Genomic DNA, 16,100 nt, shown 5'->3' with positions numbered 1-16,100 from the left:
TGGAGGGAGCAGTGGGGTCAAGGGAGGTTTTTTGGGGGGATTGGGAGACATGGGTGTGTTTGAAAGCAGTAGGGAAGAAGCCACTGAAGGGCAAACAGTTGAAGACAGCAGTTAGGGAGGGAAGAAGGGAAGGGACAAAATTTTTGATAAGGTGCTAAGGAAGGGGGTCAGATGCACAGGTGGAGGGGGTGGATTTTGAGAGAAGACAGGAGATCCCCTCCAGAGATACTGCTGGGAAAGTTGGGAGAGTTGAAGAAGTGACAGGAGTGGGGAGGGATTGGGGAGGGGCAGGGGAGAGTTTAGAGAGATCACACCTGACAGTGTCAATTTTCTCAATGAAGCCAGTGTCCAGGTCATTAGGGACAAGGGATGGGAAGGTGGGGGAACAGGGGGCTTGAGGAGGGAGTTAAACGACTGAAACAACTGGTGAGGGCAATGGGCAACGGTGTCAATAAGGATGGAGAAATAATTTTGCCAGTCAGAGGAGAAGGCAGATCACCTTATATCCTCCTCAGTACTTAACACAGTGCTTTGCACATAGTAAGTGCTTAACAAATGCCATCATCATGTATCAGTCTCTGTACTAAGTCCTGAGATGGGTATAAGATATTCCAGTTGAACACAGTCCATATCCCACATGGGGCTCACAGTCTTAACCCCCATTTTACAGATGAGGTAACTGAGGGACAGAGAAGTGAAATGAGTTGCCCAAGGTCACACAGCAAACAAGTGGCAGAGCTGGAATTAGAACCCAGGTCCTCTGATTCGCAGGCCAGTGCTCCTTCTATGAGGCACTGCTGCTTCCCTGCTAACCGGACTCAGGTGGTCGGGTTTGGTGGCAAAGTCTCACCGCCTCCCTCGGCCCCTGTGGGTTATTTATTATTATTATTATTGTTATTGTACTTGTTTAGCACTTATTATGTGCAAAGCCCTGTTCTGAGCAGTATGAAAAGCAGCATGGCTTAGTGGATAGAGCATTCAGTCGCATTTGCTGAGCGCTTACTGTGTGCAGAACACTGTACTAAGTGCTTGGGAAGTACAAGTTGGCAACATAGAGAGACGGTCCCTACCCAACAGCGGGTTCACAGTCTAGAAGGGGGAGACAGACAACAAAACAAAACACATTAACAAAATAAAATAAATAAAATAAATATGTACAAGTAAAATAAATAGAGTAATAAATATGTACAAAGATATATACATATATAGGTGCTGTGGGGAGGGGAAGGAGGTAAGGCGGGAGGGATGGAAAGGGGGAGGAAGGGGAAAGGAAGGAGGAGGCTCAGTGTGGGAAGGCCTCCTGGAGGAGGTGAGCTCTCAGTAGGGCTTTGAAGGGAGGAAGAGAGCTAGCTTGGCGGATGTGCGGAGGGAGGCCATTCCAGGCCAAGGAGAGAATGTGGGCTGGGGGTTAATGGCGGGACAGGCAAGAACGAGGCCCGGTGAGGAGGTTAGCAGTGGCAGAGGAGCGGAGGGTGCGGGCTGGACTGGAGAAGGAGAGAAGGGAGGTGAGGTAGGAGGGGGTGAGGTAATGGACAGCCTTGAAGCCAAGAGTGAGGAGTTTTTGCCTGATGCATAGGTTGATTGGTAGCCACTGGAGATTTTTGAGGAGGGGAGTAACATGCCCAGAGTGTTTCTGCACAAAGATGATCTGGGCAGCAGCATGAAGTATAGATTGAAGCAGGGAGAGACACGAGGATGGGAGATCAGAGAGGAGGCTGATGCAGTAATCCAGTCGGGATAGGATGAGAGATTGAACCAGCAGGGTAGCGGTTTGGATGGAGAGGAAAGGGCGGATCTTGGCAATGTTGCAGAGGTGAGACCGGCAGCTTCTGGTGATGGATTGGATGTGAGGGGTGAACGAGAGAGCGGAGTCGAGGATGACACCAAGTTTGCGGGCTTGTGAGACGGGAAGGATGGTAGTGCCGTCAACAGTGATGGGAAAGTCAGGGAGGGGGCAGGGTTTGGGAGGGAAGATAAGGAGTTCAGTTGGCTGTGTGACCTTGGGCAAGTCACTTCACCTCTCTGTGCCTCAGTTTCCTCATCTGTAAAATGGGGACTAAGACTACGAGCCCTGTGTGGGATAGGGACTGTCAATCCAATTGCCTTGTATCTACCTCAGCGCTTGGTACAGTGCCTGGCATATAGTAAGCACTTAACAAATACTACAATTAATTAATATTATTATTAAGCATTACAAGTTCATCAGGTTGGGCACAGTCCCTGTCCCACATGGGGCTCACAGTCTCCCCGTGTGTTCCAGAAAGAGGAATAAAGCAAAGTGGTTGGTTTTTCCGCAGAGAGCATTTCAACATTCACTTCCCAGACGTACCCTTCACCCTTCAGCCGGAGAGGTGTGTGCCCAGCGTGAGACAAGCTGGGACACTTCCTCCCTCCCCCAGACACTCCTTGGGCTCTTTCTGAGTCGGCCTGGAGGGCAAAGCGGGGCCGGGCCGGAGTGGAAAGTCAGGAGAGGTTCAGCAGAACAGGCCCCGTGTGCGAGCGGTGCACTAAATCAGAGAGGAGGGCAGAAGGGAGGGAGGGAGGGACGAGGCTGGAAGCCAAACTGAGGCCCCACCTTTCCTTCCAGCAGTCAGAGAGAGCGGCCACTGAGTTGGAGGCCTTGGAGCTCACATTCCCATGCTGAGGAAACTCAGAAACTACTCTCTCCACGGCCAGAACCTACTCTTCTGGAGTTGCCCTCTGGGGCCACACACGGAGGCCTCTGTCAGGGTCGTGTCCATTTGGCCCTTTTTGGTCTCTGGGGTGAGGTTGGGGGGAGAGGGGGGTCTTCCCCGATGTATGGCCTCAGCCCCGCGTGTGCCCTGCTGCTCCCTGGTGTGTGGCTCGCAGGTAAGAAGCGCGGATCTTCTCGGTTGGGGGTCCTCTCTCAGTTTCCCCACTTCTTGCCCTGCTCCGGCCAGGCTTTGCTGGGGAGTGGACGGAGGTTCGGACCGCCGGGGCCGCACTCTATGGCTGGACTCTGCTCAGAGTCACGTTGTTGGGGGAGGTGGAGGTGGGGTGGGCGTTGTTTTTTTGGACAAACAGGTTGAGTGTGTTTGGGAGCCTGGAGATTCAGGCACAAGCGATTGCTTTCTAATCTCGGGTTACGCTATTCCTTCTCCTGTCCTCCAGTTCCCTGCTGTGGGCAGTTTCTGGCTCTTGGGATTTGCGGGAGTGGGTCTTTAATACTGTTAAAGTGGCAGAGATCTTGCTTACACACACGAATACACACAAATCCACATACATACCCGCACACACATCTGTATAGACCATGATTGAAATAAATTATGAAGTAAATTGCCCCAACTTGAGCTATTGTTTAGTTGGTCTGGAGAGTCTCTCCCAGTCCGGCCCAAGGTACAATCCGTCCCCACACCATGCAAACAGATACTCAGCGCGCTTGCTGCTCAGTCTTTGCTCTCTGCTTTTGTTTCAGTCTTTTGTTTTTCATTTTCCCAGTTTTCTAGCTGTGTGGGTCTGAAATGGGTAATAATAATAACTGTGGTATTTGTTAAGCGCTTACTCTGTGCTAAACACGGTTCTAAGCGCTGGGGTAGATACAAGATAATCAGATGGGATACAGTCCCTGTCCCACATGGGGCTCACGGTCTTCACCCCAATTTTACAGATGAGATAACTGAGGCACAGAGAAGTGAAGTGACTTGCCCAAGGTCACACAGCAGATGTGACGGAGCTAGGATTGGAGCTCAAGTCCTCTGACCCCCAGGCTCGTACTCTATCCATGAGGCCGTGCTGCTTCCCAGGGATCCCAGGGGCGGGGGATTGTCCATCAGATTTGGGGAAAGGGTCCCGGGCCTCTAGCTGATTTTCCAAAATGCTACTACTACTACTACTACTAATAATAATAATAGCATTTATTAAGCACTTACTATGTGCAAAGCACTGTTCTAAGCATTGGGGAGGCTACAAGGTGATCAGGTTGTCCCACGTGGGGCTCACAGGCTTAATCCCCATTTTCCAGATGAGGTAACTGAGGCACAGAGAAGTGAAGTGACTTGCCCAAAGTCACACAGCTGACAATTGGCGGAGCCAGGATTGGAACCCGTGACCTCTGACTCCAAAGCCCGGGCTCTTTCCACTGAGCCATGCTGTGGTTGTGCTGGGTTTTTAAACTTTGCTTCTGCCCCACCTTGGTCACAATGGGGGCATCTTCCCACTGAAAGGAGCGTAACAGATGTCGGGGTGTTCCCTTAGCCCAACAGGTCAATGTGGCTGTCGAGTGGGGGAGAGGAGGGCCGTTCTTGGCCTCTAGCCTTCCTTGACCGGTCCTTCTCTCCTCCGGTTCCTCCTTACAGCGGTTGGGCCGGCCGGGGCTGTGGAGGTTTACACCTCGGGGGCTTTGGAGGCCGTTAACGGGACCGATGTCCGTCTGAAATGCACTTTCTCCAGTTTCCTCCCCGTGGGCAGCGGCCTGACGGTGACCTGGAACTTCCGGCCCGAGAGCGGGGGCCCCGAGGAGTTTGTAAGCAGACTGGTTTGTCCTTTGGCCCCGTGCATCTGGGTGGGTCTGGGTGGAGCACAACTCTGGTAACCCGTAAACCCATCACCCCCAGGGAGCCCGGGGAAAGAGCTCTGAGGAGGAGCGGTGGGGTGGAAATTCCCGGGCGACTGGAAGGACGGAGAGGTGTCCCAACAGGATCAGGGCAGCCGAGGGGCTGGGAGGGCCACAGGAAGCAACGCTGAACTCATAGCTGGCCCCGGTCGGTCTGAAAAGGACCCCTCCACCCTTGCCCCTGTCTCCCTGCAGGTATTTTACTACCACGAGCAGCCCTACGCCCCAGCCAGGGGACATTTTAAGGGCCGAGTAGTTTGGGATGGGAACATTAACCGGAATGACGTCTCCATCATCGTCTGGCACATGCAGTTCGACGACAACGGGACGTTCACCTGCCAAGTGAAGAATCCCCCTGACGTGGACGGGCTGATCGGAGAAATCCAGCTCAGAGTCGTGCAGACGGGTACGGCCTCTCCAGGGAGCTCAGGCCTGAGGGGCACGAGGGCTGTCCTCTAGACTTTCAGCTCGCTGTGGGCAAGGAACGTGCCCGACAAGCCCGTTGCACTGTCCCCTCCTTTGCACTTAATACACTGCTGTGCACACAATAAATACCACTGATCAATTGAGAAAGGGAAGAATCCTCTCTTTTAGACTGTGAGCCCACTATTGGGTAGGGACCGTCTCTATATGTTGCCAACTTGTACTTCCCAAGCGCTTAGTACAGTGCTCTGCACACAGTAAGCGCTCAATAAATACGATTGATGATGATGATGATGATACTGGTGGGAGTGGGGCAGAGGGGCAGACCCACCGAACATTGAAGGGAATCAGGTTAAACAGCCCTGAGGGAGATGGCAGAACTTGGGGGAAAATGCTTCCGTTCAGATGCGGGACAAAGAATGCCACTGAGACAGAACATTCCAGAGATACTGAGAGAGGGAAGGAGGGAAGGGCGAGAATATGAAAGAAGAAAGATGAGTAGATAGACCTGGGTGAGCCAAGAATAATAATAATAAATGCGGCATTTGTTAAGGGCTTATTTCGAGGAGTAATAATGATGGTACTTGTTAAGCTCTATGTGCCATCCACCATACTAAGCTCTGTGGGAGATGCAAAAATATCAGGTCTGATGCAATCGCTGTCCTATATGGAGGTCACAGTCAAAGGGGAAGGGATGACAGGTATTTAATCCCCATTTTACTGATGTGGACATTGAGGCCCAGAGAAGTGAAGTGACTGGCTCAAAGTCACACAGCAGGCAAGTGTTTCATCTCTCTCTCCCCTTTGTCTCTCTTCATCTCTCGGCTTGCCATCTCTCATCTCTTCTCTCATCTTCCACCTCTCTCTCACCTCTTCATCTCTTCCCCCTCCATCTTTCCTCTCTCTCTCTTCTCTCTTGTTTCATCTCTCTCTTCCCTCTTTGTCTCTCTCCATCTCTCTGCTCTCTATCTCTCATCTTTCACCTCTCCCTCACCTCTTTATCCCAGAGTGAGCCCCCTCCTTCCTCCCCCCTCCTCCCCCTCCTCATCCCCCCCGCCTTACCTCCTTCCCCTCCCCACTGCACCTGTATATATGTATATATGTTTGTACGGATTTATTACTCTATTTTATTTGTACATACTTATTCTATTTATTTTATTTTGTTAATATGTTTTGTTTTGTTGTCTGTCTCCCCCCTTATAGACTGTGAGCCCACTGTTGGGTAGGGACCATCTCTATATGTTGCCAACTTGTACTTCCCAAGTGCTTAGTACAGTGCTCTGCACACAGTAAGCGCTCAATAAGTACGATTGAATGAATGAATGATTGAATGAATGAAAGTGATGCAACTGGGATTAGGCCTGTTTCGCAGGCCTGTGCCTTTTCCACTAGGCCATGCTGCTTCTCTTAGTGACTCACCCAGGGTCACACAGCAGAAGGCAGCACGGTCTGGGAGGATTTTTTAAAAATCTCACAGAGACCCACTGCCGCTGGAGAGTTTAACTTCGGGAATCTTCGGGTGGAAGGGGCTTTCCTGTAGTAGTGGGCCGAAGATGCTCCTGGAGACTGTGGGTCTTCTTCTGACTTGCCCCTTTCTTCCCCGCTCAGTGCGTTTCTCGGAGATGTACCTCTTGGCTCTGGCTATCGGCTGTGCATGTGCTCTGATGGTCATCCTGGTGATCGCAGTGGTCCTCGTACAGCACTTCAGGAAGACGCGGCACCAGGCCCACGTGGTGGAGACAGAATCGTAAGACCTGAGGAATGGGCTTCCTCAACGGTGGTCCTTGGGGTGTGTTTGAGGGCTGGAGAACCCAGGGCAATCGCTTTCCGGGCCCTTCGGGGAGAAGATAGGAATGCAAAGTTCACGGGGGCTCCTCTCTCCAACTGGATTCTCCTTCCTCGGGTGAATCTTAGAAATAGTGGGAAACCCCGGTCGGGGGTGGGGGGAAACACAGAGAGGGAGAGATTAAGGGTGGGAAACAACAGGGACAGTCCTCTGAGATCAGCACTGTCCCCCCCATAATTCTGGGGAGACAGCAGCCCAAATCAACAGCCACTTAATCCCCCATTTTGGGGAGACGGCAGCCCAAATCAGCAGCCACTTAATCCCCCATGGGGCCCAAGTCAGACACCAGAAGACATCCACGATAATAATAATAATGGTGGCATTTATTAAGCGCTTACTATGTGCAAAGCACTGTTCTAAGCGCCGGAGAGGTACAAGGTGATCAGGTTGTCCCACGGAGGGCTCACAGTCTTGCAATAGAACCAGCAGCAAGTGGGGTCTGGCTCCTCACTCTTCATCTGGTCCACTGGGGTTGCTTGCCAGGTTGTCTCACACCTGTTTTTGGGTTCTTGTTTGGTTCCGCAGGAAAGAAGAGGAAAAGCTGAATCAGGAGAAGGTCTCTATTTCCTTAGAAGACACTCACTAGTGTCCTCAGACTAAACGGTATGGGCGGGGAAGGGTGTCTTCTCCAGCTGTCGTGCTTGACGTGACCACGGTAGATTTCCGAGAGAAATTGGGCGACTAGGCGGTTCCTACCTGCAGTAGCCTCGGCCCAATTTCCTCCCTCCTTGGCTTCCTCGAGTTGACTCCCTGCTCCTGAGTCTCATTTGAGGGGAAGGAAAAGGGAGATCGTCTCGGGGGCTAGGAGTGTCCTCTCTGAAGCTAGGGTGTGGTGGCTTGAGTTTGGAAGTACAACGCACGCTCTGCTGGCTGCGTTCTGAAGAGTCTCTAGCCTGTAAACTCGTTAGGGGCAGGGAAGCTGTCTGCTAATTCTATTTTTTTTATGGTACTTGTTAAGTGTTTACTCCAGGCCCTGTACTAAACATTGCGGGAGATAGGCTGGACAGATGGGGCTCTCATTCTTAATACTCATTCATTCATTCAATCGTATTTGTTGAGCACTTACTGTGTGCAGAGCACTGTACTACTCATTTTACAGATGAGGTAATGATAATAATAATAACTGGGGGACAGAGAAGTGAAGTGACTTCTGTTATATTGCAATAATAATAATAATGGTACTTGTTAAGCACTTACTATGTGCCAAGCACTGTTCTACGTGCTGAGAAAGATTCAAGGTGATCAGGTTGTCCCACATGGGGCTCACAGTCTTCATCCCGACTGGATTGCTGCATCAGCCTCCTCTCTGATCTCCCATCCTCCTGTCTCTCCCCACTTCAATCTATACTTCACGCTGCTGCCTGGATCATCTTTGTGCAGAAACGCTCTGGGCATGTTACTCCCCTCCTCAAAAATCTCCAGTGGTTACCAATCAACCTACGCATCAGGCAAAAACTCCTCACCTTGGGCTTCAAGGCTGTCCATCACCTCGCCCCCTCCTACCTCACCTCCCTTCTCTCCTTCTCCAGCCCAGCCCGCACCCTCTGCTCCTCTGCCGCTCACCTCCTCACCGTACCTCGTTCTCACCCGTCCCGCCGTCGACCCCCGGCCCACGTCCTCCCCCTGGCCCGGAATGCCCTCCCTCTGCATATGCGCCAAGCTAGCTCTCTTCCTCCCTCCAAAGCCCTACTGAGAGCTCACCTCCTCCAGGAGGCCTTCCCAGACTGAGCCCCCTCCTTCCTCTCCTCCTCCCCATCCCCCCGACCCTACCTCCTTCCTCTCCCCACAGCCCCTGTCTATATGTTTGTACAGATTTATTACTCGATTTTACTTGTACATATTTACTATTCTATTTATTTTATTTTGTTAATATGTGTTTTTTTGTTGTCCGTCTCCCCCTTCTAGACTGTAAGCTCTCTATTGGGTAGGAACCGTCTCTATATGTTACCAACTTGTACTTCCCAAGCGCTTAGTACAGTGCTCTGCACACAGTAAGCGCTCAATAAATACGATTGGATGAATGAATGAATCCCCATTTTACAGATGAGGGAACTGAGGCACAGAGAAGTCAAGTGGCTTGCCCAAAGTCACACAGCAGACAAGTGATGGAGCTGGGATTAGAACCCACGACCTCTGATTCCCAAGCCTGGGCTCTTTCCACGGAGCCTCGCTGCTTCTCTACTCTTGTAGAGAAGTACTCTTGTACTCTCCCAAGCACTTAGTATAGTGCTCTGCGTGAAGTAAGCGCTCAATAAACACCACTGATTGATTGATTGATTGACTGAACACTCAAAACTGCATTTAAGCCACTTTTTGGTTCTTTTAGACAGTGCTGTGCACACAGTAAGTGCTCATAGAGAAGCAGCATGGCTTAGTGGAAAGAGCATGGGTTTGGCAGTCAGAGGTCGTGGGTTCAAATCCCAGCTCCGCCACTTATCAGCTCTGTGACTTTGGGCAAGTCACTTCACTTCTCTGTGCCTCAGTTCCCTCATCTGTAAAATGGGGATTAAGACCGTGAGCCCCACATGGGACAATCTGATTACCTTGTATCTACCCCAGCATTTAGAATAGTGCCTCGCACATAATAAGCGCTTAAATACTATTATTATTATTACTAATAACAGTGCTTTGCACATAGTAAGTGCTTAACAAATACCATTATTATTATTATAATAAATACCACTGACTGATTGGTTGATTGAGTCATATCAAGCCTGCCAGTTTCACTGGACTCCAGCACTAAATTCCCATTCAACATGTAAGTGAATAAATTCAAAATAGTAATAGTAATGGCATTTATTAAGCACTCACTATCTGCCAAGCACAATCAGACTGGACATAGTCCCCCATCCAATATGGGACTCAACAAAGCAGCAGCAGTGTGGCTCAGTACGAAAGAGCCCGGGCTTTGGAGTCAGAGGTCATGGGTTCAAATCCTGGCTCTGCCAATTGTCAGCGGTGTGACTTTGGGCAAGTCACTTAACTTCTCTGTGCCTCAGTTACCTCACCTGTAAAAATAGGGATTAAGACTGTGAGCCCTGCGTGGGACAACCTGATCACCTTGTAAGCTCTCCAGCGCTTAGAACAGTGCTTTGCACATAGTAAGCGCTTAATAAATGCTATCATTATAAGTGGAAGAGCCAGGATTAGAACCCATGTCCTTCTGTATCCAGGCCTGCACTTGATCCACTAGGCCATGCTGCTTCTGTAAGTGCTTACTATATAATAATAATAATAATGATGGTATTTGTTAAGCGCTTACTATGTGCCAAGCACTGTTCTAAGCACCGGGGTGATACAAGATGATCAGGTTGTCCCGCATGGGGCTCACAGTCTTCATCCCCATTTTACAGATGACGGAACTGAGGCCTGGAGAAGTGAAGTGACTTGCCCAAAGTCACACAGCTGACAGGTGGCGGAGCCGGGATTAGAACCCACGACTCAAGTACTGTCCTAAATCCTGAGGTAGACTCAGGACAATCAGACCAGACAGACCCTGTCCCACATAGGGCTCACAGTCTAGGAGAGTGAAAAGTGGCATTTAATCTCTGTTTTGCAGATGAGGAAACTGTGGCCCAGAGAAGTTGTGTGACTTTCACGAGGCCACAGAGCAGGCACATGACAGACCTGAAATTAGAACCCAAGGTCTCCTGATTTCCAGCTCCATGCCCTTCGCACAACGCCGTGCTCCTTCCCAGCTTATTAAATTCTCACTGACAAGTGAATTTCGGTTTTATTTTTCAGGTTACCTTAAAGTCATTCATTCATTCAATCGTATTTATTGAGCGCTTACTGTGTGCAGAGCACTGTACTAAGCACTTGGGAAGTCCAAGTCGGCAACATATAGACACGGTCCCTACCCAACAGCGGGCTCACAGTCTAGAAGGGGGAGACCGACAACAAAACAAAACATATAAACCAAATAAAATAAATAGAATAAATATGTACAAGTAAAATAAATAGAGTAAAAATATATACATATGTACAGGTGCTGTGGGGAGAGGAAGGAGGTAAGGCGGGGGGGACCAGGGGGAGAGGAAGGAGGGGGCTCAGTCTGGTCATCATCATCAATCGTATTTATTGAGCGCTTACTGTGTGCAGAGCACTGTACTAAGTGCTTGGGAAGTACAAATTGGCAACATATAGAGACAGTCCTTCCACAGAGGTGGTGAAGCAGGCTGACACTCATTTTCAGATCCTGTGAAGATACTAAATCTCTCACTCCGTAATTCTCAATCTTTCTATCCCTAAAATGGTCAGATCACATATTCTCCTCTTGCGTTGGGGAATCAATCAACCAATCAATCTTATTTACTGAGAGCTCACTCTGCGCATTGCACCGTATTAAGTAATACTTATACTAATGGCATTTATATATATGTATATATATATATAAATATATATTTATATGCATATATACAGAAGCAGCATGGTTCAGTGGAAAGAGCACGGGCTTGGGAGTCACAGGTCATGGGTTCGAATCCCGCCTCCCCCACATGTCTGCTGTGTGACCTTGGGCAAGTCACTTCACTTCTCTGTGCCTCAGTTCCCTCATCTGTAAAATGGGGATTAGGACTGTGAGCCCCACATGGGACAACCTCATCTCCTTGTATTCCCCCCAGCGCTTAGAACAGTGCCTTGCACATAGTAAGCGCTTAACAAATACCAACATTAATTAATTAATTATATGTATATATATACATATGTACATACATGTATATATGTATATATACATATAATTAATTAATTATATATTATGTATATATGTATATATGTTTGTGCATATTTATTACTCTATTTATTTATTTATTTATCTTACTTGTACATATCTATTCTATTTATTTTATTTTGTTAGTATGTTTGGCTTTGTTCTCTGTCTCCCCCTTCTAGACTGTGAGCCCGCTGTTGGGTAGGGACCGTCTCTATGTGTCGCCGACTTGTACTTCCCAAGCACTTAGTACAGTGCTCTGCACACAGTAAGCACTCAATAAATGCGATTGATTGATTGATTGATTAATTAAGTGCTTACTGCGTGCAAAGCACTGTTCTAAGCACTGGGGAGGTTACAAGGTGATCAGGTTGTCCCATGGGGGGCTCACAGTCTTAATCCCCATTTTACAGATGAGGGAACTGAGGCACAGAGAAGTGAAGTGACTTGCCCAAAGTCAAACAGCTGACAGTTGGCAGAGCCGGAATTTGAACCCATAACCTCTGACTCCAAAGCCCGGACTCTTTCCTCTGAGCCACACAATATAACAGTTAGTGTTGACTGTGAGCCCACTTTTAGACTGTGAGCCCACCTTTTAGACTGTGAGCCCACTGTTGGGTAGGGACTGTCTCTATGTGTTGCCAATTTGTACTTCCCAAGCGCTTAGTACAGTGCTCTGCACATAGTAAGCGCTCAATAAATACGATTGATTGATTGATTGATTGACACATTCCCTGCCCGCAGTGAGCTTAAGGTCTAGAGGAAGATTTAACAGTCTGATTACATAGTCATTTTTTAAGCTTTTCCTTTCATTTTTTTTTTTTTTTTTGTAATTCCACAACAACTTGAGAAGCAGCGTGGCTCAGTGGAAAGAGCTCGGGCTTTGGAGTCAGAGGTCATGGGTTCAAATCCCGGCTCCACCAATTGTCAGCTGTGTGACTTTGGGCAAGTCACTTCACTTCTCTGGGCCTCAGTTTCCTCATCTGTAAAATGGGGATGAAGACTGTGAGACCCCAGTGGGACAAACTGATCGCCTTGTAACCTCCCCAACGCTTAGAGCAGTGCTTTGCACATAGTAAGCGCTTAATAAATGCCATCGTTGGTATTATTATTATTGTTAAACCTTAAACCTTCACAGAATGGGTGAGGAAAGCGATACAGGTGTCAGTGTGGGAAGTAGCCAGAAGCAACGGGGAGCCTCGCCACCACGGGATCAAATTCCTTTAACGGGGAGCAAAGAGGAGCAGTGCGGTCCAGTGGAAAGTGCACGAGTCGGAGGACCTGGGTTCTAATTCTGACTCTGCCACTTACCTGCTGTGTGACCTTGGTCAAATCACTTCATTTCTCCAGCCCGCATTTCCTCCTCTGCAAAATGGGGATACAGTACCTGTTCTCCCTCTTATTTAGATCCCCATGTGGGACCTGATTATCTTGTATCTCTCCCAGTGCCTAGTACAGTGCTGGGCACCTATCAAGCACCACAATTATTGTTAAGTGGAGAAAGTCAGTCACAGGAGAAGGAAACCACGAATCATAAGGGCTGTTTCCGCCAACACACTGTGTTCATTCATTCAATCGTATTTATTGAGCGCTCACTGTGTGCAGAGCACTGTACTAACTTCATTCATTCATTCAATCGTATTTATTGAGCGCTTACTGTGTGCAGAGCACTGTACTAAGCGCTTGGAAAGTACAAGTCGGCAACGTATAGAGACGGTCCCTACCCAACAGCGGGCTCACAGTCTAGAAGTGCTTGGAAAGTACAATTCAGCAACAGAGCTCATCATCATCATCATCATCAATCGTATTTATTGAGCGCTTACTGTGTGCAGAGCACTGTACTAAGCGCTTGGGAAGTACAAGTTGGCAACATATAGGGATGGTCCCTACCCAACAGTGAGCTCACAGTCTAAAAGGGGGATAATAGAGAAGCAGCATGGCTCAGTGGAAAGAGCAGGGGCTTGGAAGTCAGAGGTCATGGGTTCTAATCCTGACTCCACCACTTGTCAGCTGGGTGACTTTGGGCAAGCCACTTCTCTGTGCCTCAGTTACCTCATCTGTAAAATGGGGATTAAGACTGTGAACCCCACGTGGGACAACCTGATCACCTTGTGTTCCCCCCCCAGTGCTTAGAACAGTGCTTTACACATAGCAAGCGCTTAACAGATGCTATAAAAAAAATCCCTGCCCAAGAACGGGCTCTCTGTGTTCCACAGCGGGTCACTGTTTAGAATCCCAGCGCTTAGAACAGTGCTTGGCACACAGCGCTTAACAAAACCCATCATCTCCTCCAGACCCTGGCCAGAAGCTGGGGGTGGTAGAGGGAGGAGGGTGGATCTGGAAGCTGGGCTTATACATATTTATTACTCTATTTATTTATTTATTTTATTTGTACATATCTATTCTATCTATTTTATTTTGTTAGTATGTTTGGTTTTGTTCTCTGTCTCCCCCTTTTAGACTGTGAGCCCACTGTTGGGTAGGGACTGTCTCTATATGTTGCCAATTTGTACTTCCCAAGCGCTTAGTACAGTGCTCTGCACATAGTAAGCGCTCAATAAATACTGATGATGATGATGATGATGATGATGGGCTCTGAGGTTCCCCGGGGCTCCTCATCCTCTTTGCCACCGCTCCCCATGTTCAAATCCCTCCTTAAAGCTCACATCTCCTAGGAAGCCTTCCCTGATTTACCTCCCAGCATCCTGAGCCCAATGATCCCTTTTGCCAATTTCAACACTTAGGTACTTAGAACCTCCTCAGAACTCATTGTATCCCCCCCAGCGCTTAGAACAGTGCTTTGCACATAGTAAGCGCTTAACAAATGCCATAATAATAATAATTATTATTATTATATGTGTGCTCAATTCAAAATTTTCAGAGTGGTCAAAAGAGATCATCGATCAATGGTATTTTTTGAACACTAAATAAATAACATTACTATTTGTGCACAGAGCACCGTTCTAAATGCTTGGGACTGTATAGTATATGACAGCCTGTGTCCAACCTGATTTGCTTGTATCCACCGTAGTGCTTGGCTCAGAGTAAGCTCCTAATATTTATTACTCTATTTATTTTATTTGTACATATTCTATTTATTTTGTTAATGTTTTGTTTTGTTCTTTGTCTCCCCCTTCTAGACTGTGAGCCCACTGTTGGGTAGGGACTGTCTCTGTTGCCAACTTGTACTTCCCAAGCGCTACGTACAGTGCTCGGCACACAGTAAGCGCTCAATAAATACGATTGAATGAATGAATGAATGAATTAGTTTGAGCTGAGTCTGTCTCCCCGTCTAGACTGTAAGCTCGTGGGCAGGGAATGTGTCTGCTAAGTCTTTTGCATTGTACTCTCCCAAGCACTTAGTACAGTGCTCTGCGCATATTTATTTATTTATTTTATTTGTACATGTTTATTCTATTTATTTTATTTTGTTAATATGTTTTGTTTTGTTCTCTGTCTCCTCCTTCTAGACCGTGAGCCCACTGTTGGGTAGGGACCGTCTCTATATGTTGCCAACTTGTACTTGCCAAGCGCTTAGTCCAGTGCTCTGAACACAGTAAGCGCTCAATAAATACAATTGAATGAATGAATGAATGAACCGCTCCACGTGGAAAGCGCTGATGCAGGGCACGGTTTCTCGTCTCCGGTTTGGGGATGAAGTGCAGAAGCCAGCGTTATTTTCCATGTGAATTTTTATGTTGTGTTTTAGGTGACTGCATGATGCCGAGAACCAGGATCCCTAGCACAGATTGGGAAGTTTTCTCCAGCTCCGACTGCCAACATCCCTGGCTCCTCCAACCAGCTCTTCTCATTCCCTTCAACCTCAATCTGCTGCTCTGTTTTCGGCCGTTGAAGAGCTCTTCCTGAGCACTTGTGATCTCAATGTCCTCCATCCTTTTATCCAGGTTTCATTCCATTTTTATGTTCCAAGAGCTTTCAAAATTTTTTGAGTTTTTGAAAATGACTAGAAACCAAATTAAGTTATCCGGCATAAAATTCCCTTCTCCACACGACAGGTCCCATATATTCCAACAAAATCTGCTGGGTCTATGAGCTTTGTCCTTGTGATACTCTCAATTAAAATGTGAGCTCACTTTTAGACATTTTCTTGGGTATGAACAGCAGGAAATTTAAAGTTCAACCGTTTGTTTGATTTGTACGACCCTGCTTCCTGGAGAAGCAGTGTGGCCTGGTGGATAGGCCCGGGCCTGGGGATCTAATTCCGGGTCTGCCACTGTTGGGTAGGGACTGTCTCTATATGTTGCCAACTTGTACTTCCCAAGCGCTTAGTACAGTGCGCTGCACACAGTAAGCGCTCAATAAGGTCTGCTCTGTGACCTTGGGCAAGTGACTTAACTTCTCCACTCATTCAATCGTATTTATTGAGCGCTTACTGTGTGCAGAGCACTGGACTAAGCGCTTGGAAAGTACAAATTGGCAACATATAGAGGCGGTCCCTACCCAACAGTGGGCTCAGTTATCTCATCTATAAAGTGGGGATAGAATGTGAGCCTCATGTGGGACAGGGACTGTGTCCAACCAGATTAGCT

The 16,100-nt window shown here is 48.1% G+C and overlaps 1 protein-coding gene across 2 annotated transcripts; it reads left to right on the top strand.

The window, feature by feature from the left end:
* The first annotated feature begins 2,612 nt into the window (after positions 1 to 2,612).
* Positions 2,613 to 15,793, top strand: MPZL2 (myelin protein zero like 2). Of its 2 annotated transcripts, XM_038754074.1 has the most exons (7): positions 2,613 to 2,850; positions 4,317 to 4,483; positions 4,769 to 4,979; positions 6,605 to 6,743; positions 7,368 to 7,445; positions 15,260 to 15,267; positions 15,314 to 15,793. In XM_038754074.1, the coding sequence occupies exons 1-5, from the start codon at positions 2,796 to 2,798 to the stop codon at positions 7,426 to 7,428; spliced, it is 633 nt and encodes a 210-aa protein (XP_038610002.1). In that variant the 5' UTR covers positions 2,613 to 2,795; the 3' UTR covers positions 7,429 to 7,445; positions 15,260 to 15,267; positions 15,314 to 15,793. The 2 variants fall into 2 exon arrangements, with proteins under 2 accessions (XP_038610002.1, XP_038610001.1); XM_038754073.1 differs by having other exon boundaries at positions 15,260 to 15,793.
* Positions 15,794 to 16,100: the final 307 nt, after the last annotated feature.

This window comes from Tachyglossus aculeatus, chromosome 11 (genome assembly GCF_015852505.1).
Source record: "Tachyglossus aculeatus isolate mTacAcu1 chromosome 11, mTacAcu1.pri, whole genome shotgun sequence".
NCBI lineage: Eukaryota > Metazoa > Chordata > Mammalia > Monotremata > Tachyglossidae > Tachyglossus > Tachyglossus aculeatus.
Note: the sequence above shows the minus strand (reverse complement) of the source record. Positions and strands in the feature narration are given on the sequence as shown.